General features: G+C 47.2%; 11 protein-coding genes across 11 annotated transcripts; 6 read left to right on the plus strand and 5 right to left on the minus strand.

Moving 5' to 3' along the window:
• Positions 1-863: 863 nt before the first annotated feature.
• N7478_004717 (cleavage polyadenylation factor subunit CLP1) lies at positions 864-2,601 on the plus strand (the record flags this gene model as incomplete). Its single annotated transcript, XM_056920931.1, has 2 exons — positions 864-1,001; positions 1,090-2,601. The coding sequence occupies 2 exons, from the start codon at positions 864-866 to the stop codon at positions 2,599-2,601; spliced, it is 1,650 nt and encodes a 549-aa protein (XP_056778968.1).
• A 658-nt stretch (positions 2,602-3,259) lies between these two features.
• On the minus strand, positions 3,260-5,521 carry N7478_004718 (uncharacterized protein; the record flags this gene model as incomplete). Its single annotated transcript, XM_056920932.1, has 1 exon — positions 3,260-5,521. One exon carries the CDS (start codon positions 5,519-5,521, stop codon positions 3,260-3,262), a length of 2,262 nt encoding a protein of 753 aa, XP_056778969.1.
• A 1,745-nt stretch (positions 5,522-7,266) lies between these two features.
• N7478_004719 (quinone oxidoreductase family protein) lies at positions 7,267-8,506 on the plus strand (the record flags this gene model as incomplete). The annotated part of the gene is made up of 3 exons (XM_056920933.1): positions 7,267-8,150; positions 8,209-8,392; positions 8,459-8,506. 3 exons carry the CDS (start codon positions 7,267-7,269, stop codon positions 8,504-8,506), a joined length of 1,116 nt encoding a protein of 371 aa, XP_056778970.1.
• Positions 8,507-8,689: 183 nt separating this feature from the next.
• Positions 8,690-10,569, minus strand: N7478_004720 (uncharacterized protein; the record flags this gene model as incomplete). Its single annotated transcript, XM_056920934.1, has 4 exons — positions 8,690-9,689; positions 9,744-9,992; positions 10,132-10,217; positions 10,282-10,569. The coding sequence occupies 4 exons, from the start codon at positions 10,567-10,569 to the stop codon at positions 8,690-8,692; spliced, it is 1,623 nt and encodes a 540-aa protein (XP_056778971.1).
• Positions 10,570-11,653: 1,084 nt separating this feature from the next.
• Positions 11,654-13,792, plus strand: N7478_004721 (POT family-domain-containing protein; the record flags this gene model as incomplete). The annotated part of the gene is made up of 7 exons (XM_056920935.1): positions 11,654-12,023; positions 12,082-12,259; positions 12,335-12,483; positions 12,534-12,642; positions 12,696-12,835; positions 12,898-13,081; positions 13,141-13,792. 7 exons carry the CDS (start codon positions 11,654-11,656, stop codon positions 13,790-13,792), a joined length of 1,782 nt encoding a protein of 593 aa, XP_056778972.1.
• Positions 13,793-15,207: 1,415 nt separating this feature from the next.
• Positions 15,208-16,369, plus strand: N7478_004722 (uncharacterized protein; the record flags this gene model as incomplete). The annotated part of the gene is made up of 4 exons (XM_056920936.1): positions 15,208-15,222; positions 15,281-15,679; positions 15,725-15,883; positions 15,935-16,369. The coding sequence occupies 4 exons, from the start codon at positions 15,208-15,210 to the stop codon at positions 16,367-16,369; spliced, it is 1,008 nt and encodes a 335-aa protein (XP_056778973.1).
• Positions 16,370-18,376: 2,007 nt separating this feature from the next.
• On the minus strand, positions 18,377-19,024 carry N7478_004723 (GNAT family N-acetyltransferase; the record flags this gene model as incomplete). Its single annotated transcript, XM_056920937.1, has 1 exon — positions 18,377-19,024. The coding sequence occupies one exon, from the start codon at positions 19,022-19,024 to the stop codon at positions 18,377-18,379; it is 648 nt and encodes a 215-aa protein (XP_056778974.1).
• Positions 19,025-20,109: 1,085 nt separating this feature from the next.
• On the plus strand, positions 20,110-21,384 carry N7478_004724 (inositol polyphosphate multikinase; the record flags this gene model as incomplete). Its single annotated transcript, XM_056920938.1, has 1 exon — positions 20,110-21,384. One exon carries the CDS (start codon positions 20,110-20,112, stop codon positions 21,382-21,384), a length of 1,275 nt encoding a protein of 424 aa, XP_056778975.1.
• A 475-nt stretch (positions 21,385-21,859) lies between these two features.
• N7478_004725 (mitochondrial 37S ribosomal uS19m domain-containing protein) lies at positions 21,860-22,428 on the plus strand (the record flags this gene model as incomplete). The annotated part of the gene is made up of 3 exons (XM_056920939.1): positions 21,860-21,984; positions 22,093-22,275; positions 22,386-22,428. 3 exons carry the CDS (start codon positions 21,860-21,862, stop codon positions 22,426-22,428), a joined length of 351 nt encoding a protein of 116 aa, XP_056778976.1.
• A 654-nt stretch (positions 22,429-23,082) lies between these two features.
• On the minus strand, positions 23,083-24,009 carry N7478_004726 (putative TFIID and and SAGA complex TAF10 subunit; the record flags this gene model as incomplete). Its single annotated transcript, XM_056920940.1, has 2 exons — positions 23,083-23,526; positions 23,716-24,009. 2 exons carry the CDS (start codon positions 24,007-24,009, stop codon positions 23,083-23,085), a joined length of 738 nt encoding a protein of 245 aa, XP_056778977.1.
• Positions 24,010-24,719: 710 nt separating this feature from the next.
• N7478_004727 (uncharacterized protein) lies at positions 24,720-27,363 on the minus strand (the record flags this gene model as incomplete). Its single annotated transcript, XM_056920941.1, has 3 exons — positions 24,720-26,633; positions 26,688-27,124; positions 27,282-27,363. 3 exons carry the CDS (start codon positions 27,361-27,363, stop codon positions 24,720-24,722), a joined length of 2,433 nt encoding a protein of 810 aa, XP_056778978.1.
• Positions 27,364-27,454: the final 91 nt, after the last annotated feature.

A 27,454-nucleotide genomic window follows, 5' to 3' on the forward strand; every position in this document is an offset into this window, starting at 1 on the left:
TTCCTTGGGCAGATTAACCTAGTCGATCTACCCGTCCCCTTATATTTCCCCTCTCTGGGGCCTTATACCGAGATATTGGCCCTGAAGATATCTCTTTGGATTCCCCATACTGCTTTGTTTTTGAAACTGATATTTTGCTGTTCTATTCATAAAAACAGCGTGCCATTCTCTCGTCCTCCCACGGGCTAGGCACTTGTCAATTCCCCAGGTTGTGCCCTGAAATTAACTCTCCCACTTCCCGCTTCCCCCTTGTCGTTATGATAAATATATTCCTTTTTACTCTTACCACGAATCCTTCTTCCTAATATCCCATTATTGTCCTACTACGCACAGCATTGCCGAGTGTCTCCCCTGGTCTTTCCACCCAAAACAAACCTACTTTTGAGTCCTATTGTCTATGTCTTTGTTAATCACTCACCCGACATTATTTCTTCCTTGATACCAACCCTTTCAGATCTCATATAAATCCCCCGTTTGATCGTCCCCGGCTGCGGACGATGCAGTGTAGCTGAGAACGAATTAACCAGTGACGGTCTTGAAATTTTCATAATTCAATGCAATTTCCCACATAATAGTACTTGTATAAAATATGTCCATTTTCGAACCAATTAACATTGAATATCAGGTTCTCTAATTCGAACCTTTATAATTGGTTTCAAGTTGGATGTAGCTGCGATGAGAGAGCTCCCGCGGCCCACGGTGCAAACAGATCAAAAGTCGTTGTTCCGGGAAGCTCTATCTACCGCCTCTAAAAGAAAAGCAACTTCCCCATATTTTGATATCACCTTCAAGTTTCCTCCACTCCCTCTCACCTTTGGTACCTTTTGACCCCGGTTCTCGTCCCTTTTTAATAAAGCGATCAAATGTCTCTTCCGGGCTTAGAGCTCACTCAGCCCTCCGAGGAGAGGCAACACACCATCGCCCCGCCGTCACAGATCACCTTGAACCCGGGATCAGAATGGAGATTTGAGGTCGCATTCGGCCACACCATCAGGGTAAAAGTATGTAGACTCAATCAAATAGCTTTGGAGCTATATAACTCTGAACTCACTTCAGGGACTCAAGAACGCTAACGATGTCGCTTTCTAGCTCCTGACCGGTACGGCTGAGCTATTCGGAACCGAGCTCGCAGAGTCTCAAACCTATACCTTCACCGGCACTAAGGCGGCAATCTATACATGGCATGGATGTGGATTGGAGATTAGTGCCGGTGAATCGTCAACCACCACTACAGTGGACGGGTCTACGTCTGCAGCAGGCCATGGCGCAGGCGGATGTCAGAGCGAATACACATCTGACGATACGCCCATGATGGAATATGCCAACATGCACTTTGCGCTTGAGGCGATACGTGAAGAGGCATCGAGTGAAGGCAAGGATGGACCAAGAGTCTTGCTGCTTGGTCCCGACAATGCGGGAAAAACTAGTCTCGCTAAGATCCTCACGTCGTATGCTACAAAGCTCGGTGGGCAGCCATTGGTTGTCAACCTCGATCCTACGGAGGGTATGCTTAGTGTCCCTGGTACTTTGAGTGCTACGGTCTTTCGCACTATGCTCGATGTTGAGAACGGGTGGGGTAGCAGTCCTATGTCAGGACCTAGTCCTGTGCCGGTAAAGATGCCGCTCGTTTATAGTTATCCATTGCCTAGTCCGCTTGAAGGCGAGGGGTCGGTTTATCGTCCCATAGTCTCGCGGTTGGGACTCCAAGTTACGGAGCGTATGGCTAAAGATGAGGATGTGCGCAAGACGGGAATTATCGTTGATGCGCCTGGAGCTCTGAGCTCTGGGAAACCTGGCAGTCTCGAACTAATTAATCACATTGTCACCGAATTCGCAATCACTAATATCGTTGTCTTGGGCTCCGAGCGTCTCTACAGTAATATGGTGAAGCAATATGACAATAAGCCTAGCGCCAGTGCTGCGGCGGTAGTATTCGATGAGCGCGTCTCGGTCGTGAAACTATCCAAGTCCGGAGGCTGTGTTGATCGCGACGCTCTTTTCCTCAAGAAAACACGCGAGTCTCAAATCCGATCTTACTTCTTTGGCAATACACTTCCCGCGACTACGTTGCCTACATCTACATCCGCAATCACACTTTCCCCATCAACACTGCAAGTCGATTTCGCTTCCTTGACAATATACAACTATACCGTTGTATCTACAGAAGACGAAGATGAAGACGACTACGACCCCTCGCAGCTTAATACAGGCGACTCCTTCCTCCCCGGCAGCAACGACAATTACTCCGATGTCAAACCAGAATCAGACCGTGCAGCGCCTCTCCCCGGCATAATTGGCCTATCATCAGACCACACCACAAACACAAATTCATATTCATCCAGCAATGTGCCTCTGAAGCGCGTTCTCCCTCCTGCTCCCTCCGCTCTCGAAAATACTCTTATTGCAATTACTCATGCCTCGACTTCTGCTTCGCCTGCTGATGTACGCGATGCCAGTATCAAGGGATTCCTTTACGTGGCGAATGTCGATGTTGATAAAGGGAAGATTATGCTTCTTTCTCCTATTCGGGGAACGATTCCTGCACAGGCTATGATTTGGACTAGGCGCTGGCCTGATGAGGTTGTTGGGCTTGTGGGTTGAGTCAAACATTGGAGGGTTGCACAGCATGTCTATTTTGATTTTTGCATTGGATGGTGGGTGGAATGGTTATGAAGCATGGCGTTGTTGGAGTTTTTTATTCTACGCAATCGCATCTGAGGCTTATACATTGCTCAGATGGACGGTGGAATATTGAGAAGTCCTTGAGTCTTCTTCCATGAACAAAGACATATATTAGGTGACCATTTGATAGATATCTTGATACTATTTATCTTAAATACTCCCAAATATACCTCTTTTTTATTTATTTTCATTTCATACAGAACACGAATGAATTCAATGCTGCATTTATCATTTCCAGGTTTAAGCTCGGTAGTGGGCACGTACATCACCATCGATGAGAGATTACATGGAAGGAAATCTAACTGCAAATCAAAGATTCCAAATAAATGACGCTATGCTATGCTACCTATGTATGCTATGTATATCTAAGTGAAGAACTCCCCAAATTTGTACATCAATAAGCCTTGTTCCCAGATGCAAATCCCAAATACCCGATCAAACGATGAAATTCCACGGATACAACCACCTAAGAACTTGAAACAAAAGGTAATACATGAAGTGCTATACAAAACCACATTCATCAAGCTCACATGACAGAATAAACCCTTCCAGTTTCGAACATTCCCCAAGGCAACAATCACTCCCACCGTCTCCACTCCTCAACAGCTTTCTTCAACTCCCCTTCACAATCATACCCTCTCTCCTCAGCAATAAGCAATTCCTCTCTGCGATCCCGAAATCTTCTCTCGGCCTCAAATCGCCTGAGAGTAGCCGCCTTCAATCCACCAAAGTCATTGTTCGCAACAGCCTCCCGGAATCTGGCTCTCATCCGTGGTGAATAAAGCTGACAACTCGCATCGTGGCACTTTTTCGGCGTGTCCCCGGGTAAGTAATGCATGGAAGCTGAGAAAGACCTAGCAATGGGATGATGCGCTTTTGCAAGAGGCCAGATTACCTCATCATAGCAGTCTTCACAGGCACTGAACTCCGGTAGAGCAGCAATATAGTGCCAAGCACCCTTGGTAGGTCTATCACGGCGACAGTCGCGGAGGACACACTTGCGTCGGGCGTACGAGAGGAAGTCCCGTGTGTCTGGGCGACGTGATGGCTCAGCGCGACTGGCAGCGCTGTCGAGTAGATCGATGTACTGCACAAAGCGAGGGCTGGTAGTGACGAAGTCGCAGAGGCTCTCTTGGATATCAGGGCAGGGCTCGAAGGTATCGCGGTGGGAGGGCATGAGGATTCGAACGTTTCTAGCGCAGCTACCGCAGACATGGAAGCGGGGCAGATAACTTCCTGTTTCTGGGTCGACAACGCGGTGCCAGGCTTGATTTGCTACAACGCGGCCGGGGCAGGGTCTGCTGCCTGGTGGTGGGCGGGTCATCTGGTAGAGGACCTCGAGACTGTCGTGTTGCTTTTTGATCATTTGGGTCCAGGCGAGACGGGCCCAGGCATTTGCGAAGGCGCACCGGATTTTCTGGCCTGGGGACTTGGGTGGACTCTTGATGAAGAAGTCGCGGAAGCGAGAGTTTGAGACTTGATCCATGCATGAAGGACAGATGTCGAGGTGTGTGAGGCCCTTTAGAGTGTACCATTCTTGTTGGCCTGATATCGGGATTGAGCGTGGGCAGGGCGATACGAATAAACCATTCGGGCTTATGGCGCGCTGTGGTGAAGTTGCTTTTTGAACAGGTGCTGGTTGGGGTAGGATGTGTCTCTGTGGAAGTTGGTCTTGAAACTTGACAGAGTTGTTCCGGCGAGGACGGCTGGAGCTGGCTTGGGCTTCATCGGATGAAAAGGACTTTGAAGCACCGGGGGCTTTTGATGCTGAGCGCAGTATGGGTTGTGGTACGGCGCTCATTGTGCTCGCTCTGCCTCGTGTTGTCGGTGGGCGTTGCTGAGGCTCCTGTGACATGTGGCTTGGAACGCGATGAAGAAATTCAACAGGCGGAGGGTTTGGTGCTAGTGCTGGAACCGGAACCGGAACTGGTACAGGAACTGCATGAACAGTCTTTGGACTAATAGACTTGGTCCTGCGCTTTGGTGACTCAGTCTCTGAGTCAGAGGCAATTTCTCGAAGCTCCTGCCTCAATCTGAGCTTCTCTTCCAATCTTTCGGCAAGAGTGGGAGTGGGACCGGAAGTGTCTAGGCCCTTCCTGACTCGGAGAGGTGGAATGGGCGGTGAGGCAATATGAGAAGATTCTCTTCCTCTTATTAAGGTAGAGTCAGACTGAGACGCAGGACGTAGCTCTGGGCGTGGTCTGCTTGGAGCAATGTGCCCTGTGGATGTTCCATTGCGTACGCTGTTTGAGCGGTTCATTGTTGGCTTCTGTGGAGCCGAGCTAACCTCTTCATAGGAACGACCTCGAGTGCTTTGTTGAGGAACTGAGCTTTCGTAGGTGATTGGAGGGAAGTAGCTTGGCTCGTTTCTTGGACGATCGCGACCTCTGGATTGGGAACGTGGACGGGGTTGGCGAGCAGGCTGTTGAGCTTGGCCAGACTGCTGGTGAGCTTGCGGCGCTCGACTTCGAGACCTGCTCGAGTCCGATGACGCGGTAGATCTAGCTGATTCTCTCTTTTTAGAGCTAGTCATACGAACAACTGTTTGTTCTGGGATTTGTGGAGGAGGAGTACGAGGGCCAGAGCTATTGTCGTCGGAAGAAGCACTACCCAGTCCTGGGATGCTTGATGCACCGGGTGGAGTGGTTAGATCTGGGAGAGGAGAGTCCGGAGAGATAATAATAGGGTATTGATCGAGTTCCCCTCGGCGGCTAATACCCTCTGCATCAGGCTCTTCGCCCTTCTTAGTAGAGCCATGTAATTCTCGAGCGAGCGAGGTGGGTTCCTCCTCCACGCATGGCGCTGGTGGCCAACGGTAACGCACGCTTCGAGAAGGCATGTTGAGTTATGAATAGAAAAACTTGTGATCATGCAAGTTTAAGGCAGGTGGGGATAGTTCAAGATTTTTTCTTTCGTTTAGCCTGCAGCGATGTTGTGTGGAGATAGTCGAGAAGAAACCAAAATCATAGTCTTAAGTAGAAAGAAAAAAGGGTTGGGCAGGAACGAAGCAAGAAGAAAATGTTCGTTGTACAGAGACTTCAGGACAAGGGAAAGGTTTTTTTTCTTTTCAATTCGAGTCAACAAAGGCACAATGATGTGTGTGGACGCCAGCCCGGGGGGACTTAACAGGGGTATATAAGTGTTGATCAATCGGGCATCATCCTGTACCCGGGACGCGTTTTGATAGGGCAGCAATGTTGATTGGGCGAAAAGTGGACGAATGACCAGGAATAGTATCAGGCTGAGGAGTGAGTGTCCACAAGGATCTTCCTATTGAAACGCAGAACAGGGAACAGGGCTAATAGTTGGTTGGTAAATTGCGCCACGATGAAGCGAAACCTGGCGTGGTTATAACCATTATAACCCAGGGTCGTTTTCATCATTGGGCACACAGGTTGACTGACACGGCAACTCCCGTGTTTCAAGCATTTCTATTATGTTTAGACTGGAGCCTGAAACCTCCAGGAACGACGAGAATAGATTATTTCGTGTTTGAAAATATTTTTATATCAAACTGGATGGAAACTACCTTCCCCATGATACTTTGGGTGTGAATCCGTCGAGTCGCATGGGCGATCAGAGGCTAAGCTGTGGGCCTCCCGGGTATGTGTCGATTGCCGCATAGTAAGGCATGCAAGGCGTAAGCACCAATGCCCGCTGATATCGACAGGAGATTCGGCTCCTCTGTGGACCAACCAACATTAGCTGCATGGATCATGCCGCAAGTACCCGACATGAGGTCGGGGAGCTGTCCCAACGTGTCCCCTGCACTTTTGGGCTTGAGTGACCATCCTGTGGAGCTGTGTGGAAGGGTTCAAGTTTTAGATCCTAACTCCAGGCGTCTGATCTAACAAGACCCATTCTTCTTGGGGGGAAATGTAGAAACCTTGGAAGTTCCATCTTTCTAACTTCTCTGCGCGTGATAAACTCCTTGTTTAAAAATGTCATGGGGGGCTAGGATGACTGGAGGTTCTACGCCCATTCTGATTGAGTCCCGGGGATAATAGGCCATCAATATATTATATATACTATATGGATGATGTTTTGCTTGCCGCCATGAGGCCGTGGGAACTTGAAGTTGGAATCCAACATTTAACTTCCTCATGTCCTCGGAGTTGATCCGGCATTGCGCGGAGCCGAATTGAACATGACGAAATGGTGCCCATCATCCCGCCGCTAGGAAGGATTCGGTGGGTGGAGCACTTCGGCACAAACAAAGGCATTCATTGATGGCTACTCCAGGACTACATTCTCAAGTTGATTGAGCCATCTAGCTGTAACTGTAGAGAGTAGTGTTGAACTTGGATATACTACACAGTAAAAAGCCAGCTAACTGTGAAATACATCTCTTTTTGCGACAAGACCAATATTGCAACAAATAATCTTCAGTTATCCCAATAAGAAATAAACAACAATTCACTTTGCATTGTACTCGTCTTATCTTCCCCCCGTGCATAACTGTCATACTCTGGTTCAGACAGCGGAAAGTGCGGGGAGACGATGACAAATCAAGCTGTTGATGCAATCGATTATATATTATTCTAATTGATCTCCCCACCCCAAATAACTTTTCTCCCTTCTTCCATGTCTCTTCCAATTCCAACACTTCGCAGAGCTGGTCTTCGTCTCGCTGCACTTCGTACCCAATTACCAATCCGCCCAATCCAAAGTCCATTCGCATTCATCCCATCCCGCGCAATGTCCGTCCCCACCACCATGAAGGCCGTCGTGGTCGAACAAACCGGCGGCCCAGAGGTCTTGCAGTACCGAACTTCCCACCCCGTACCAACACCACAAGAAGGTCAATTGCTAGTTCGCAATAACATCTCCGGCGTGAATTTCATCGACACATACTTCCGTACAGGTCTGTATGCCTCTCCCAAGCCGGAGGTGCTGGGCCGCGAGGGAGCCGGCACAATTGTCTCTGTCGGACCTAGTACCTCCGGTTTCAAGGTTGGGGACCGTGTTGCCTGGATGGGGAACGGGGGATATGCTGAGTACACTGCTGTTCCTGCGGATAAGACTGTTAAGATTCCCGAGGGAATTAGCGACGAGGACGTTATGGCTTCTTTCCTTAGTGGATTGACAGTTTTGTCATTCGTTAAGGAGACCTATGCCGTGCAGAAGGGTGATTGGGTCCTTCTGCATGCTGCTGCAGGTGGTGCGGGGTTCCTCATGACTCAGATCCTTAAGTCGATAGGTGCCAATGTTATTGGTACTGCTGGTGGCGCGGAGAAGTGTGCGTTGGTTAAGAGCCTTGGTGCTGACGTGGTTATTGATTACCGTAGCGAAGAGGGTAAGGACTGGGTTAAGTTGGTGAAGGAGGCGACGGGTGGCCGTGGCGTTGACGTTGTGTACGATTCCGTCGGCAAGGATACCTGGGAAGGAAGCTTGGAGGCTGTGAAGCGCAAGGGAACGATTATTTGGTTCGGCAATGCCAGTGGACCCGTTCCTCCGATTCCTCTGCCGTATGTGTGCCCGTGCTTACGCTCCCCGGTTAAAATTTTGAATAGTGAAGCTTACCAGGTTGGACAGGAAACTTTCTCCCAAGTGTGTTAAGATTGCTCGTCCTACTCTCTTTGGGTATATTGAGACTCGTGAGGAGTTTGAGTACTATACCAATGAGCTTTTCAGTCGCTTGCAGTCTGGAGAGCTTAAGGTGAAGATTCATAAGGTTTATCCTATGGAGGAGATTGCTCAGGTTCACGTTGTAAGTTTGGATTCACGGTTACTGCGTGTGGGTTGATATACATGTACTGACTTCTTATGAAACTAGGATCTGGAAGGTCGCAAGACTATGGGCAAGCCTCTCATTAAGCCTTAAATGTGCATGCTCAAATAGAATCAATTTGATAATTCATGAATGAATAAGTGCTATGACCATCTCAGATATCGAAAACCTTACCTTGTACCAACATGAACTCTTTAGCTTTCTTGAACGGCGAAAACGGAAGAATACTAAAGATATCCCAGCTCGAAGATGTAAGAAAGCAAAAAGATAAGATCCTCAGTCGATTTCACACGGACTGTCTGCTCCCTCTCCCTCTCCATCTCCATCTCCATCCCTCTCGACCTCATTTTCATCGCTATCCTTCGAATCCTTGTCTTTATCCACCCCATGGCTAGTTGCCTGCAAGGCCTCTTTAACTGAGTCTTCAATTCGAGACAGCACTTTCTGAGTTGACTCATCATCTTTAGTCACATCTCTTGGTCGCTTCCAGGTCAACATCATATCATTCGCAATGACATTGTAGAATGTCGGATAGACAGAATAGGTTGAATCAAAAAAGAAAACTCCGCAATTCAGTTCCCAGACGCCGCACAAAACCTTCGACCCGGGATAAAACAGAGGCAAAAGGCTCATCTCGATGAAAAACGTAAATTCATAGCTAGGCTTCTTGCCATGATCCCACTCCCACCGCTCCTTGGGACTCAAATCCACCTTCGGTTTGGCAGGATCAATGAATGACTTGGCTTTGACTATGCCGACCGGAGTTAGATCTTTTGCCAGTTGCTGATAGAAGTCGCGACAGTTATCGTCAGGGTCAGATTTCGAAATGATCTCAAACCCATCGATATCAGAAACTCTTTTCGCTTCCAAGTCATCTTTCTTAACGAGCTCTAAGAAGCGTGAAGCCACCTCGTATGATCCGGCTCCAGCAATAGCATGTCTCACGGTCTTCTGGGCAAGTTCGCGAGTCAAGCCATTACCTCCATCATTGAATGTATTTGTAGACCATTCATCACGGCTTTCATAGTACTGGCCACCAAAAAGCATTGAACAAGATTTATTGAAAGATCCCGGGCCATCGCAGATCAGCTGCATATTCTTCCAAAGCTCCTCGTTGGCAAGGTCGCATGTCTTTCTGGCGTTGAGAATATCCTCCGTGTACTCTGGGCACACTTGATGGTACAGAAGATACGTGTAGAAGTTTTGGATCGTGCTTGTGGTGAATTTGATTGTCGCTTCAGAGTCTGGGTGGAAGTATGTCATGTAGAAAGATCCTCTGCAGCAAATGTGTGTTAGTGTCTCCCGATAAAGATGGGAAATTGTTTCTTACAGAAATCCCCGTATTACTTGGGTGAAGCTGACTTCTAAAATTTCGCGCTCTTTCTCAATCAATGTCTGGTTGCGAGCCTGCATGATTTCCTCTTTGGTCATCTCTTTCAGTTGACGTGCGGGGACACCGGTTCCAAAGTTAGGACCAACAGAAATGCCCCCGTATTGCAAGAATTTGTGAAAAATGCTAGTGCGCAAAGATTCCATTCGGCGTTTTCTCTGGAAGCGCATGAGAGCGTCCTCTATTCGACTGCACGAGAGTGGTTAGATATATGCCTCAAAGGGAACGTCGCAATATTTACCGTATGAAAGGTTTGGAGCTAGAGGAAATACTGTATTAGGACTCTTGGATTCTTCGATGCGCGAGGCACATTCAGTAAGGAACTCACGGGTCATAAAGAGCAAGGTCTTCCTCATGTTCTTCTGGCGTCATTGGACCTTCTGCACTCCATTCCTCAAAGCCTGTGGGTTTTCCCTGATGTAACGAAAAGAGTTAGCTCAACTCGAGTAACTGAAGCACAGTACTTCATGTCACTCACGAGTCCACGCTTGCTTTTCGGCCGCTTAGTCTTCTTATTCTTGGACTGCATTGCCAAATCCGGACCCATGACCACTGATACCTCTTCATCCAGCTCGGTACCCTTTTTGCCAGTTTTGGGCTTGGGCCAGGGTCCGTTGTTGGCCTCATCTTCAATGGAAACTTTTTTGGCCTCGCGCTGAGCTTGCTCTTTTGGTGTCATAAGGCAATCATGTTGGCGAGTGCGACGGGCTGAGCGGACCGGGAGATCTCCCGAGATTGTGGTTTTGTTGGGGGGTTGGTTTTCCATGATAGAGAGTGAACTTTCAGTTGTGGTGTAGATTGGATGTGCTATGGATCGAAGATAAAGGTAGTGAGAGAGAATAATGGGTTTGAGTGATGGATAGGAGGAAGGGAAATAGAAGTTGGAAGAGCAAGAGAGTGATGAGAGAATTTGAAGAATTAACTTCTTTGCTTGTGACAATGTAGATAAGGTGAGGCAGCAACTTGAAACATCTGAATAATCGAGAACAGGTATGCTTAGGTGGGAGATGATGTAGTTGGAAAGAAGCCTATATGAGGTCCACGGGTCGGTGCCTGGCCATAACATGCATCAAATAGAAATTTTGATTCTATATAATTCAAAGATTAAGACTTGGCAATCATCTGCACGAATAACATTCTAAAACTGACTCCTGTGCACTAGTAATATTCAGATATTCGCAAACAAAAGAATAAAGGGCTTCAATGGTTCCTTACTCTTCAAGTCTGCACTTTTCTTCGTACCTACAGAAGATAACCATAGATTCGCGAACATATTCGATATGAGAGTAAATTCAATGTTCTCGTTCTCTATTTTGAAATCTAGATCATTCAAGATCAACTGATCTCCGGGATCTCCGGTTTCCCCACACCGCTCCTGATCAATAGCATTCCGTGATTGGGGTCCAAGATAACAATGTTACATTAGCCATTCATTCGCATTTACTTCATTTCCCACTGGGAAATATGACTTGCGAACAGTTTGCTTGATATTTTTGACACTTTGACATCCTAAATACTCAGATATTATAATTTGAAAAGAACCCCCTCTCCAAATGTAAAGTTAGGGGACTGGCATACAGCACAAACAAACGTAAACCCGTTTTAGTTCACTAGCGTAGCCTGATCTGGAAGGACTGAATCCTATAGGTCCAGATAATGAAGGATTTGGGTGCGCTCAATTTATAAAAGCCCTAGCTTTTCCTCACTAATATATTCCATTTCCTCCTTTGTATGCCCCCTCTGCACTAGCCACGCAGTCTATCCCCCTTACCAGTCACTGGACTTTTCCCATCCCACCACCAAATTCGAAGATAAATCTTCCAAGCTTTCCCTCTTAAATCCATTTGACAATGTCGGGTCCTACACCCAGTATGAATGGTTCTGCAGTAGATCCCGCAGAACCTCATCAGCATTCCAGGTTGGTTCCACTGTCTCCGGGTTCTAATACGGGCCACAATACTGATAACGATGCCTCTTCTTCTTTGGCAAAAATAGACCAGGATCTGAGCCTTATTGAGAACCATCAAGACAAAGTCCAAATATCCCAAAATGCCATTGGTCAGGCAAATCTTTCTGATACAGATGATCGACCGATTGCCACCCCAGACGAAATACGGGATCTGCTTCACGTCGTCGACGACATTCCTGTATTGCTTTGGGTAGCTGCCCTTGCAGGTATTCTGGAGCGATTTGTCTGGTATGGTGCTACGGCTCCACTTCGTGAGTACACTTTCCATCCTTGATGTCTGACTGAGATTCATAATTGACTGTTGAATAGAGAACTACTTGCAAAATGCGCCCGGTGGAGGGCTTCCTGGTGCGCTGGGACTGGGACAGGCGGCTGCAACCAATATTGTGAACGCGCTGATGATAGGATCCTACATTACACCTGTTCCTGCTGCTGTTCTTGCTGACTCGTGGCTCGGTCGCTACAAGACAATGATCTACTCGGCTATGTACTGTGGCATCTATTTTCTTTTCCCTATAACTTTGTTCCTTTTGATCAATTAAAAGGCTAACATGTATTACAGTATCGAGGCTATCGGCGCGACAATTCTATTTGCGACTTCGTTACCTATTGCGATTCGGGAGGGGGCTGCTCTCGCTGGAGTCATCGTCGCCTGTATCTTGCTGGCTGTGGGATCGGGGGGATTCAAAACCTCTGTGGTTCCATTTCTTGGTGAGTACCAAGCAATCGGATTTTATGTATCATTAGCTTACCATTCTTAGCGGACCAATACACAGCCACCGAGTTCCGGATCAAGATCAAAAGTGATGGGCAAAAGGTTGTTGTCAGTCGAGAACTGACTATTACCTATATCTACAATGTATTCTACTGGTGAGTGCTACTACTCTGTCTCATCTCTATGCTTGGGCTAACGCAACTTTTAGGGGTGTGAATATAATTTGCTTCGCGGCCGACATGACTCCTTTGCTCGAGCGATATGTTGACTTTTGGCTCGCCTATCTAATTCCATGCTGTGCTATGTGGCTGGCATTGATCCCGATTTTCGTCAGTGCCAAACATTTTTGTGGGTTTTTATCTGCCACGACGAATGGATAATTCCTAGCGATACTAATACAAGTTCTATAGTTCGAGCACCACCGACAAGTAACATCATGCCGCAGGTCGCGTCAGCACTCAGACTTGGAATTGCGGGAGGGTTCAAAATGGATTCCGCCAAACCCGAGGCTCAGATCCAACGTGGCCGACAGGTCCCATGGGAAGAGTCTTTCATTGAAGATATCAAGCGCAGTCTATTGACATGCCGTGTATTGTAAGTCGATTCTATTGCCGTTTTTGATCTTTTCGATCATCATCTAATCAAACCCATAGACTCCTCTTCCCTATCCACTGGCTTTGCTACAACCAGACATTCAACAATCTTATCTCCCAAGCTGGACAGATGGTCACTTACGGCATTCCAAATGACATGATGAAAATAGCCGGTCCCATATCTGGAATCATCGTCGCACCCGCTATCCAGAAAGGTCTATACCCATACTTGACGAAAAAGCGCATCACATTCGGTCCTATCGCGCGTATGGTAGTCGGATTCATCTGCCTCACCGTCTCAATGGTTTACATCACTATCGTTCAAAAGCTCATTTATGAGGCGGGACCGTGCTATAAATACCCCCTCACATGTAGCGCTTCCGATGATGGCACCATACCAAACCAGATATCAGTGTTCCTCCAGCTGCCAATATATTTCATTGGGGCTTTGGCGGAGGTGTTTTGTCTGACGACAGGAACTGAGTACGCGTATAACAATGCCCCAGACAGTATGAAGACACTTGTTCAAGCCATCTGGCTTTCTATGGGTGGTATTGGATCTTGTCTTGCTTTGGCTTTTACACCTTTGACTGAAGATCCTTACCTTGTTACTATGTATGCGATTCTTACGGGACTTTTGGGTGGTGCGACCTTTTTGCTGTGGATTTTGTTTCGCCGTTTGGATGTTTCAAAGACCGAGGAAAGTGTCTAGAGATCTTCAAAAAGGATCCAATTGGACTGAGCAGAAAGAAGAGGGATTGAGAGATGCAGCGGGGATTGAATTGGGGTAAAGCAGGAAGGAGGGACTGGTTGTGGCTTCGTTGGGAGTTATATGAACAGTGTGGCGCATCTAGCAACAAATTGAAATGACATTTCGGTTAAGCTCTCGGGAATGCGTATTAGGAAGCATCTTAGTACTCGTAAAAACAATATAAGGAGATGAAGGGAGATCGTACAGCCGTTTTTATCACTATTTTCTACTGTCCGGACCCATCCGCTATTGGGTAGCTTGGGCAAACACATCACATCTCCAGCCCCCCACCCTCCGCACTCGACTTGACAGAGCCGTGGCGCTTAACAACCGAGCTGAACGCCGGCCACTGCCTACAAATACCGCCCACGAGAAAGACCAACTTAATAACTCCCATCAAAAAAGACAAACATGGATGGCAGTCAATGTTCAAAATATTTCAAGGGGTTATCTACTTGCCACAGTACTTGGACCTTTCAACCCCAGCATACGTAAACAGCAGTTACAAATTAGATGGCTCTCCATTTCTCGAGGTCGTTTTGTTCGGATAACGTTGCCATGGTTTTTTACTTTCCTCATTGATTTTCCTTTCAGAAGTTGTTTGAGCTACTTTACCAAACCAGCCCTTCCGGCGAATGGCTTGTCTCATACATTTCCACTATCTACTTGCTGTTCAGCGTATTATCTTCAAACAACTATTCGAAAAGCTGATTCCTCGCTCTTGGCGCAATATCATTGGTAAGGACTCCCCAAAGCTTTTCCTATCGTATATCTTCTGCAAGCTTATACCTGATATCGTTTTGTCGAGGGCTTTAATCGAGGGCTTTAAACATTGAGAAATGGTTATAGAAACCTCGGGACTGCAGAGACCTAGTTTGTGTTGTAGAATATAACACATCTATATTATATATATATCCTTATGCAAACTGTCCAACATTCTCTCTTTTAAATTCAGCACCCGTCGCTGGCAGTTCAGGCTCCAGAATTTTGATTCTTCAGCACCCGGCAGTGCGATTGCTCGACCCTATGTTGACGCCGGATGTTGAGTTTCCACGGGCGACTCGAACCCCACAATAGGCTAAGATCATCCGAGATCCTCGCTTGGTTTACTACCTACCCGCTCACTGTGGCGGATATTTTATCCTAAAAGAGAGGTTTTAAGGAGCATTATCCAGGTATGGTGTAGCTACCCAGGACCGATGAGAATCAGGACTCCACCTACCAGCTACATATTTAATCCAAAGAATAATGATATCATTCTTCTAGTATAAATATGATATACACCAATAACTTTCTATACTACTCTTTGTCTTTCTACTGGCAGTGTTCAAGTTTGTACCAACTTCAACTTGAACACTTGAGCTTCTGTCACTAAAATGCCCGCAGCAGCGGTATGTTAAGTATTTAATGTTGATATCATATGATAATAATGTCTAACTTCAGCGACAGCCTCTCTTCAACCCTAAGGTCCATCTGGCCTACCAGAAACGAAAGGCAATCCTTACAATGAAAGATATCAAACTTGATCCATCTCCCATATCTCAAGTAGCATCCACAGACCCGTTTCAACTCCTCTCCAACGAGGGTGTGAAGGCCTTCCGCCGGGAACTCTTCTCTAAAAATGTCCTAGAGAACTGTTCGTTCCCCACGAGGCCCGGCTCCGTCCAGCTACGCGGCATGGCACCGCGATACGCTCCATTCACATACCAGTTCTGGACTTCTCTAGAAGTCCTTGGTATTATCCGGGACCTCGCTGGCGTGGACCTAGTTCCGGTCTTCGATCATGAGATCGCTCATACGAACATCCAACTTGGGCCTCACGGCTTAGATGGTGTGAAAGATACACCTGTAGATCCCCCAGGACCTCCCCTAGAATATCAGGCGGCAAAATAGTCCAAAAAAGAAACAAGCAAGCCTGTTGTTCCGTGGCATAGGGACTCATATCCCTTTGTTTGTGTTGTGATGCTATCCGATACGACCTCGATGATTGACGGTGAGACCGAGATGGCCAAAGGAGATGGAAGCACCGTCAAAGTTCGCTCCCCGACCATGGTACGAATACACTATGATAATATGCGATATACACATACTTACTTCTGGCAGGGAGGTGCTGTCATCATGCAAGGTCGTCACGTCAGCCACATTGCCATTCCAGCTGGTAATATGCCTGAGCGCATTACGCTTGTCACATCGTTTCGCCCACGGGATCCTATTATAGTCGATGATTCGTCGCTTATGAACGTGCGCACAAAATCCCTTCTGCCAGAAATTTATTATCAGTGGGTTAGCTACCGCTTGCGACTTCTGGGCGAGCGATTCAAGGATGAGGCTGATAAGCTCAATGCTCGGTATACTGATGCTGTCGCTCTAACTGACGAGGCGAAGCCTGGTTTTTGTCGCAAGGAGACTGTTGATTTTGACGGTCTGACAAATTGGATGGATGAACAAATGCGGTATATGCGTCAGACGCTTTTTGAGATGCGTCCTGTTACTGATGAAGATAATATCAACAAGAACTATATTCCACGGATAGACTGAGAGCCTCCAGCTGAACACACTTATAACGTAATTCCCGGGCGGGTCGTACACCCAACCGAGCCGTACACCCCATCAAAAATCACGTCTTCCTACCGATATACCAACTTTAACCAACCACCATGCCACCAATTCGCGCCCAATCGTCTCGGAATTCTGCCGAAAAAGAGGGTAGGATCTTATTAGCCATCAAAGATATCAAAAATGGCCGTATCAGCTCTGTTCGCGCAGCAGCAACTCTATACAGAATCCCCCACACAACGCTGGCTGATCGCGTCAATGGTGTACAATCACGCGTCGATATACGCCCAAATAGCCATAAATTGACAAAATTAGAAGAGGATTCACTTGTTAAATGGATACTTTCTATGGATACACGTAGAGCAGCGCCTAGACCAGCTACTATACGAGAGATGGCTAATATACTACTAGCTGCGCGTAGTAGCCACTCTCCACCTACAGTTAGTAAAAATTGGCCATCAAATTTTATAAATCGACATAAAGAGATTCGATCACACTTCTCTAGGCACTACAACTATCAACGTACATTAAACAAAGATCCTAAATCGCTACAAGAGTGGTTTACGACCGTACAACATATTATTAACAATAACGATATACAGACAGAGGATATCTACAACTTTAATAAAACAGGATTTGCAATGGGTCTTATTTCAGCGCAGAAAGTGGTCACACAGGCTAGATACTACAGTCGGAGAGCTATATTACAGCCAGGAAACCACAAATGGGTCACTATTATTAAAACTATTTGCGCAGATGGTTATTCGCTACCGCCATATATGATTTTTAAAGGCAAAGTTACTATCACTAGTTAGTTTGATAATCTACCAAAAGACTAGCGATTTAAGGTCTCAAATAATAGCTAGACTACCAATAAAATTAACCTACGTTGGCTACAGAATCTATTCATCCCATATACAAATTCGCACACACACAGCCGGTTTCGGCTGTTAATTCTTGATGGCCATAGTAGCCATCTTACGGCTAAATTTGACCAGATCTATGCAGAAAACAACATTATACCGCTTTATATACCTACACATTCTTCACATTTATTACAACCGCTTAATGTTAGATGTTTTGCAGTACTTAAACGCATATACAATCGCTTTATAAGCGATCTTGCGCGTATAGGCTATAACCATATTAATAAGTTTAATTTTTTAGATAACTACCAACGTACAAGGCTAGAAGTATTCAAAAAACCAATTATTATTCAAAATAGCTTTATAACTACTAGCCTAGTGCCTATTGATCCAGAAAGAGTGCTTTCGAAGCTTAATATCTCTCTACGAACGCCAACACCCCCAGGAAGCCGACCAAGCAACAGATCTAGCCAATTTACACCAAAAACGCCGAGAACTATCATTCAACTACAAAAACAAGCTTCTATGATAAAAGATCTATTAAAACAACAGTCAAATAGCCCACCAAGCCCATCGAAGACTATGTTAGATCAAATTATCAAAGGCCACTATATATCGCTACACAACACAGCGTTACTAGCACAGGAAAACGCAAATTTACGTACAGCCAATAAGAAAAAACGCCAAAAACGCAATCGATCAAATAGGCAGATACCCTATGATACTAGTCTAACGGTCGAAGAGGGCCTACAGCTAGCTACGCAGCTAAATTTGCTAGATGAAGCCACCCCAGTAGATTCGAATGCACAGGGCGAAACGCCTATTCAGCCAGGTCAGCCAGCCAAAAGGGCTCCGCCTCGGTGCAGTAGATGTGGGAATATTGGCCATAAGATCAATCAATGTATAAATCGCGTTATTTAGCTAAATTAATATGTGTTGGCTAATATATATCGATTTAAATTTTTCTAATGGGTTGGGGTGTACGGCTCGGTTGGGTGTACGACCCGCCCGGGAATTACGTTATAGAACACCGTGACTAAGTTGATCCTTGAGACTGTATCATTCCCTTTTCTCGTCAATAGGATTAAACCAAATAATTACTAGTAACACTAGCATCAACCAATCAATCTTTATTCTCACGTTGACGCGGGCGAATCATGTACCGAAACCTATATTTTCCAAATTCCGCAAGATCATACTCATCGCTCCCCAGCGTCTCGAATCCCGTTTTGGAATAAAGCTGAGACCCGGCAGGTGATGCCTGACACCAACAAGCCATATTTAACTCATCAGCTTTCGCAATTCCCTCTTCAAAAAGCTTGGATCCTATTCCCAGGCGTTGGTACTGCGGGTCCGTCGCAAGAGCTTGAAGAACAATATATTTATCGTCCAGCCTTAATCTTGAATCAGCCTGCCATTTCGCAGAATCAATTTGCATCCGCTGGCCTATAGCAGGGGGCGATATGTCAGGATTGTCATTGGGTGAAAAATTAGACTTGGACTCTGGTTTATCCGGGCTTGGCTGTTTCTCCTTTGTCAACCAACATGCCCATGCAATGATAGCCCCGTCCTCATTGACGGCTTTCAAGATGCGTGCTGTGGGATCTGCGATCCAGGACCCGATATGTCGTACCATGATCTGTTCATGGGTGAAAGGCGGTTTGCCCTGAAGCATGAACTGCCAGAATTGATCAGTTTTCATTGCAGCTGCGTGAACTCTGGCAAGCTCTGGCCCGTCATGTTGGTGGATGGGGAGAATAGAGGCGATCATTGCGCCTCGTGCCTGCTTGATTTTGTGGTAGTAGGATTTGAAATAATCTGTTCGGATATTCTATTTGGAGCATAGGTTTGAACAAGGCTGGTCAGGGGAGAGAGGCATCAACAAACATTGGGGAGAGGGGGAAGATAAGGGGAAGGAATTAGTGCCTCCTCTTCCACACCATCTAGGCAACATGGATGCGCCACATCAGTCTTTTAATCTAAACTGGATTATGTCGTGCTGATGGTTGGTTGAGCTGGTTTGGAGAGAACAGACAGTGGCTCCTTTCATAATTTTTCGCATAATTGGATAAGAGATGCTGTAGGTAGTAATGGATAGCCCATAATGAAACTACATACTAATAGATGTAACTTCGAGATAGTCTAAATAATGTTTCCACTAGCTTAATTCAAATCCAAATCATATTTGTTGAATTTTCCTGTTTTTCTATTTAGCATTTTTGGGCGCATAGTTGAAGCAAGAAACCGGATTCGAGATGTCCAGGAAATTAATTCCGTATATGACTTCAAATTCGACATGGCGAGATTAAGTAAACCACCGTAATCTCCCAGGGTTGGCCCCTGCACTGGGTTTCACGGGCCGTCAATACTGCTCCCGAGCCCATGATCAGTCTCTCCTGAATTCTTCCATATGATCCTCTATTTCTACTTTGCATTCACCTTCTATGATCTAACTTTCCTTTCTCCACCAAAGTCCGCTGAAGCCCGTTGCCAATATCTACTTAACGCTGTCCGGGATGCTATAAGCAACGGCCAGGGCGCAGCCGCATGATACCATTCAACATAGTGAAAATATGCCCCTCTCAAAAGCAGACACTCGAAAATGTCTCGAACTAGGCAGTGATGACCTAGTTCCTTTCGACCATGTCGCTGCTGGACAGTAAGTACTGTCCCCACCTGAAGCTGCCAAATATTTCCCCACGCGACAATAAGCTACGCAGCTATGCTCTCACCGAACTGCGTGCCTGCCTCACAAAGCAGGGATAAATCACCCACCCTCAACCCTTTGAACTCACTTTCTCCCCTCACACCTTCGCTTTATCTCCCGGTACATTCTTCCAGTCAACTAATTACTTTATGGCGTCCGACAGCGACGGTGTCCGACGGACACTCTCAGGTTCCTTAATCGTCAAACCTTGCACAAAACAAGAAGTCGAGTTCTACGAGTCCAGCGCCCTCCACCCTGCCGTTCAGGAATTCATGCCCCTCTTCATCGGCTCCTTATCTTCTGCCGACCAACAGCAACCGCTGGCGATTGCTGCCGCCCAACAATCCGGCGCTGTCTTCCTCCCTGACCCCGGTAATCCTCCGACGGATTCCGCTTGTCCCGCCGAAGCGGCCACAGCTTCGCTCCCTATTACTTCAGTCGCCGCTCCTGTACCACACGAAGAGGCGAATGGCGCACCGCAAATAGAAGAGAAGCTGTGGGTTCCATCCGGCGGGAAAAAGCTAGAAACGGGGATATCCATTGTGTTAGAGAATGTGGCGTCCGGGTTTCGGCGACCAAATGTTCTAGACGTAAAGCTTGGAGCGCGATTATGGGCCGATGATGCGCCGCCTGCGAAGCGGACAAAGCTGGATGCCGTTTCGAACGAAACTACGAGCTCAACGTTGGGATATCGCATTGCGGGGATGAAGGTGTGGACGGGACAGGATGGCGATATGGACGCGGGCACGAAGACAAATCCGTATGCGATTAAATATGAGGGGGTCGAGGGGGCGAAGGGTGAGGTCATCGAGAAGAATGGATACATGCGCTATGATAAGTGGTATGGACGATCGTTCAACGAGAGGAACGTGAAGCAAGGCTTCGAGACTTTCCTGGCTGGGGCTAAGGCGGGATCCATTGACCGGTCAAAAATGATTGCGAAACGAGTTGTGGATGAATTGAAGAACGTGCAACAGGTGCTGGAATTGGAAGAGAGTCGCATGTACTCGTCCAGTGTGCTGGTTGTTTATGAGGCGGATCCAGAAGCGATGGAAGTTGCATTGGTGGAGGAAAAGAGACTCTCCGAGCAAGAGCCGGGGGACGGGGACGAGGAAGAAGATGAAGACGATGAGGAGGTTGACTTTGAATTCACCGAAGAAGTATTAGACCTCGCGGGCGTGCAACTTCCTGGGGGGATACCTGGGGGACTACCTCAACAGGCCATAAATATTACCATTGATCCTCAAACGGCACAGATGCCGGAGCTGGGTGACGAAGAAGATGAAGAGGAAACACCAAAGGTGCACGATTTGCGGATTATCGACTTCGCGCATGCAAATTGGACACCCGGTGAAGGCCCAGACGAGAATATGCTTATGGGGATTCGCAGTCTCATCAAGGTATTCCAGGAGCTGGCCGAGTGAAAGCGTTGTATGTAGATACCATATAGGCCTCAACTGGTTGCGGGCGACCGCTTGGGGTCTTCAAAGCATGTTTATGGCCAATTAACTAGCCGGGCATCATAAATATCTGGACTAGCAAGCATTGCCAGATCTTTTTGTTTCTTATATCATGATGTTATTAATAGACTATCCTACTATGATGCAAATGTACGTATATTATCAATGACTCTTAGAGCAGAAAGCACATGTAATACAGCAATTGTAGCGTCTGCCCAACCATTGTTCCACTTCAGATAAATAAAGGTTTATTAGATGTAAAAAAATAAAACAACTACAATATTCTAAACCAACCATTTTCCAACAAAGTAGAAACAGAGCATGAAGCATCGAGCTCGTAGCAGGGATCCACCGCGCATGATACCCGCTGACTAATAATTTCAACCCCAATCTTTTTCGACTTGCGGCTTCAACATCTCCTCCGATAGCCCGCCACATCATGTTTCCCACGCGTGCCCTATTGGGCCGGTCAGTCTGGAAAGGTAAGAATGCTTCCCCTGAGGCCCTGCTTCTATTCATCCGTACAATTGCTAACGCTGCGTCCCCAGGTCCAAACATCGTCCCGTACGTCAAACCATCTCAAACAAGAAGTCCATTGCACCTCCGCCAGAAATACGAAGACACAATCGAAACCAGAATAGAGTAACAAATGACTAACATAAACCTATCTAGTCTTGCCTTACCGCGAACTCTACCCCCTCCCCCGAACACACCACCGATCCGCACCCAGAAGCGTGGCGCAACCATTCTGCCTAATTTCGTTGGCGTACGATTTGCCGTCCACAATGGCAAGACATATCAGGAAGTCACTATTACCGAGGAGATGGTCGGACGCAAGCTTGGTGAATACGTTGCGTATGTTTTTCCTCATAATGGCTGGTGCTTGGATCATATGGATACATATATCTCCATTGATGGCTATGGCTAGGCTACTTGGGATGATGCTAATTGGATATTAAATACAGGACTCGCAAGCGTTTCACATATAAGCAGTCTAAGAACAAATAGATGGGAATAATCGTTATTTTCCTATTTGGGTTGATGAGTGTATCCAGCTCTTCAAAACTGTAGGATCTGTCTTTTCCTTTTTGGGACTTTTCCAACTCTTTCTCGGCATCTTGACGAATCCAATTATCGCCGAGGTGTTTGGATTATTCAAGTCATCTCCGTGTGGCAATTTGCGCAGATGCGTGAGAGGAACAGATCCGAGTTAGACCAACTTGGAAGTCCTTTTGTCTCGTTTCAAACAGCATCATTTATTTGGCCTTATGGCCCATGTACAGATACATCAGTGGTTCCCTTGTGACATTAGCTATGTGTGGGATGGAGTTTAACCATGGAACTTATTCAATACCAATATCAATCAGCACTTATTTCAAAGTATTTTCAATAATAAATAGTTTTAGGCTATTGCTTTATCGCTTGGTAGTCCAAAGATAACATAAAAATCAGAGGGAGGAAAGAAACACCATTTCTAAACTCTTCCCAACTATCAAGAATGCCGGGGTCAAAAAGCAGGATCTCCCATCCCGCGCCCATCGGATATCAGCGCGTACGCCCAGCGCCAGAAAGGACAAGCTCCCCCATCACAACATAAAAAAACAAAAACAAATAAAGGGACATAGTCCCACGAGAGTTTAGGACTCTTCGTTCGTATCGGCATTAGCGGTAGAATTCACCGCGCTTGACAGTAACTCCGTATTCCGAGACGGCCATTCCCAGATCTTCCATGGTCAAAACTGTTCGGCCCTGTCCAGAGCCGCCGGAACCACCACCGCCATAACCAGGCCTTTGTATACCGAGATGTGTATTTCCCTTACCACCCTTATTATCTCCACCTGCTGCTCCGCCGGGAACAGCGCCCATGCCGGCAGGGGCGCCGAGGCCTGATGCAGCGTTCAAGCTGCCCATCGGGTTATTTGCGGATGAGCTGTTGGAAGCGCGGATTCGAGCGAACTGATACGAGTCTGCAGCTATATCTGAGACGAACTTTTGTGTAGCTAGAGCGAGGAGACGGGCGAGATGAGGAGGTGTTTGGTTAGGACCGGTACCGGGGGGTGGAAGGCCGGCCAAGGTGAGGTAGTGAGCGGTAACAGCATCTGGGATCTGAATAGAGATTATATCGTTAGATAAAATATCATGAGGTATAAATTGGCTTTGTCCGCTGGTATAAGTGGGGATGGTTGCTGAACTGAAGATTCCCATTGTAGCCTGATATGCATATATGCATATATGCATATATTGACGCGGGTGCTTTTTGCGATAGCCAGAAAATCAAGGATTTGAATGACATACAATAGGAGCATACTCGTCCATCTTTCCTAGGAACTCGCGCAAGCTAGTCTCTTTCTTGGTCGGTTGCGGCGCGGAGGCTAGTTCCTCTAGAGTGGGTTCATTCTCATCGTCGTTAGCACCGTTGGCGTTCTGATCTGCGTTCATATCGATGTCCTGCTCGATAGACGCATCAAGGTCTGGATCAGGTTTAATCGTTGACTCAGCTGTCTCTGGGGCGGTTGACGTTGTTGGAGCAGGTTGCTCTTGTGACCCATTTGAAGGTTGAAGTGAGGGAGAGGGTTGAGCGTCGGCCATATTGGGCGGTCATCAGAGAAGTGATCGGTTCGCTTTGTTAAACAGGCTGCAGGGTACCAGGGCGGAGTGAGACCAATCAATCGCAGTGAGCTTGGTCGGAGCGCCGGGTTGTTCGAGTTTCTATGCAATTATAGTGAAGGGCCAGTCAGACGCGGGCGGAAGGTGGAGGTGCACGGACCATATATGGCGGTGGAGTTGGACATACAATTAGGCTGCTTCGGGGTACAATACTGATCAGTACTCGACGATTTTCTACGATATTACGGTTATGGTGATGATGGTAAGACAGAAATCATGTCCAAAAGCAATGTTTGAATGCCCATTTCAGGCTATCTACTTATACATCCAAAAACAGTAAAGGAAAATGAAAGTAAAGAAAAGCGATCAGCGACACCTCGTTATGCATCTCAAATCTTCATGCTCCCATAATTCAGAAAAGAAAGCCCCTGTTTGGTAATCCAATAATCCAACAGTACAATAATACAATGCCGTAACGCCAAAGCAAGATTCAAAAAGGCCAAATATAATAAGAGAAAAATAAATGGAAGGTGGAGCAAAAAGGGAAAAAAAAGTTTTTAAAAAAAACTTGCAACTTCAAATGCAAAAGAATTATTAGCAAGTTCGCTGGAACGGAATGAGAAATCAGCGGGGAGAAAAGTCCCAGATCGGACACAAATGTCATGATGGGCCACTGCAACGGCTTTCATAGACTACTGGCCAAGCTGCATATGAGGATCGAGGTGATCTTGGGTTGTTTGGTGCTGTTGAGGGTACTGGCTGCCGTGTACCTCTTGGCTAAGAGTCTGCATCAGGTTCTGCTCAGCGGTCTGATCAATGAACGCCTGGCTGTTGTGGTCTGGTGGTAGACTTGGTGATGCAGACATCTCGTGGCCACCGACAGGCGAAGAATGGGCTCCAGCTAATGCCATCATACCCTTGATGCCCTCGACATGTGCCTTGTCTTCCTCGCCCTGTTTCTTTTGCCTTTCGCGAGCTTCTCGCTTGGCAGCTTGAGCAGGGGCTCGGGTCTTCAGCTCGCCGGTGACAAACTTCAGATAGTACGGGACCTCTATTCCACTTTTGAGGAAAAACAATTTCAGATTGCGAGCCTTGTCTTTCAATTGTACCTGGTTGCGATCTTTCAAGGCTTCGCTGATTGTTCCACCAGGACCAAACATGGCGAGGATCTGGCTCCAGTGCGGGCCCTTGACCCTATCAAGGCCAGCCATGAGAGCATTTTCTTCTTCAGTGGTCCAGGGTCGACGTTGGCTAGGAAGTCCGGTCTTGCGGCTAGTCGGTGAAGACTTGGCAGATGCTGCCATCCGGGCGCGTTCGTAAAGCACTTGCGTCGGCTGGGATTGGGAATAGTGAGGAATCCCGGGCATGTAGCCATGATTTCCAGTCATGCCGTTGGCTCGTGCCTGCATGGTCTGGGCGACATTTGGGTTGTACTGCTGGAAGTTTGCCTGCAAAGGGCTTTGTTGGAATGTCAAGCTATTATGCTGCTGTTGATACCCACCGGGAGGTGTTGGGCTATGATACTGCTGCTGGGTATGCTGTGCGGGTTGTTGAGCAGCCGTGTATCCATGGAGATACTGATTATCGGACTGAGGAACATGCTGCTGTTGCTGGGGTTGCTGCTGAGGTTGTTGTTGTTGAGGCTGCTGCGGCTGCTGCTGCTGAGGTTGCTGAGGTTGCTGCGGCTGATGAGATGGTGATGGACTGGCCTGGGATTGTGGCTGCTGGTGTTGCTGCTGGGACTGCTGCTGTGAGCGGCGGAGGCCATGACCCTGTAGAGCAATCTGTGCGGCACGAGCAGCACGGGCGACAAGATCACCGTGCATATTGCGATCGACCGGAACTTCCACCTGCTGATTCACGGAAAATTGGCTTTGATGAGTTGTTGTTGGTGTTTCCTGCGCATCACCATTCGAGCTCGATGGTCGGCGTCCCTTGACCGGCTTTTTGCCCGGCTGGTTGTTGATAGTATCGAAGTTCTTAGAAATGTATGAACTGAGATCGCGTAGAAAATCCTCCCATTGGTACTTGTCTGGTAAACCTCTCATTGCCTCCTCGTTGTTGATATCGTTCAGAAGGTGGTCACGGCGAGACGCGAGTCGGCTGACGAAGTCAGATTCACTCGGAGCCAATTGACGCGTACCGGGGCGTCTGGATAGTAGTTGTTGCTCCATGTCGTCAGGGAACAGCTGGTAAAGCAAATGCGTTCGGGTGTGAGACTTGTTGTTCATGGCAGCAATGAAAGCTTGAGTCTTAAGCTCCAAATACAAAGCAGCCTGTACCTTCAAGAGACGACCCCCTTCAGGTACAAAGACGTCCAGGAAATGCTCGTTTAGTTCTGAAAATCCAATTTCCTGCGAGCCAAAAATGCTCGACACGAAGGAGGCGACGTTGGCTTTGCGGATGATCTCGACTTGTGAAGAATCGGTAATTTCAAGATCGGAGGACTGAAGAAACGAGTGCTTGACGGTGTAGACGCGTTTGGTGTGGTCAAAAAGTGAGCGCATGGTCGCGTAGGCCTGTCCATTCTCTGAATCGGGTTCTGACACCATAGCTGTCAAATCCTGGTAGCTGTTCTTCGACAAAAAGGAAAGAATTTGCGTTGACTGTAATTAAATCAGCAATCCGAAAGATGTATAACAATACCAATCAATATTTACCAAGTTATCCAAAATGGGCAAGCTTTGGATTTTCAAGTGAGAGTTGGCCTTCAAAAACGCGAAGCCTTTGACGCCAGGGAACTCATTGGATTGAGGGACTTCTTGGGGACCCATAGAGACTGTTTGGTCTTGACGCTCAGCGTGGTCCATGATTTCTGAGATGATAGTGGCAACATCGGGGTTGACATTGGTATCATCCTGAGTGGGGTTTGGTTGAGTCTGACCCAAGTGAGTGTGATCGGTCGGCTCCAGGGTATCTACAATGCTCCCCCCCAACGCCGTTGCCAATTCCTCCTCTATTTCATGACCTGGCCCGTGCTGTTCCTCGGAAAACGTGTGTTGTATGGAGATATCGCCTGAGCCGGTTCGACGCCGCTTTGCTTCCGGTGGCGATCCATGCTCATCGTCGTCCTCCAACGGATGCGATAACTTCCTGTCTGATACGAGAGATTTGTGAGTAATTGAGATCAATTGATTTCGTTCGATATTTGGTAAATACATGAGATCAGAGGCGGTGACAGGGGTTTGGTTGGGTTGAGTGAAGCCATGCTAGCATCGAGCAATACTTGATGGGTTGATGGGATTTGGACTCACCAATGTCTCCATCATCAGGGTCAAAGGACGGAAGTTCTACGGAACCATCAAAAGATGGTCGATTCCCTCTTGTTTCGACCATCTGAGCGTAATATAAGAGGGGTTGGCTGATCAGCTTTCCAAGAGCAGAAATGAGGGCTTAGGGGTAGGGCGCATTTGTAGGGCTTTGTTGA

Source organism: Penicillium angulare (assembly GCF_028827245.1).
Source record: "Penicillium angulare strain IBT 27051 chromosome Unknown utg000004l_segment0_segment0, whole genome shotgun sequence".
NCBI classification, from domain to species: domain Eukaryota; kingdom Fungi; phylum Ascomycota; class Eurotiomycetes; order Eurotiales; family Aspergillaceae; genus Penicillium; species Penicillium angulare.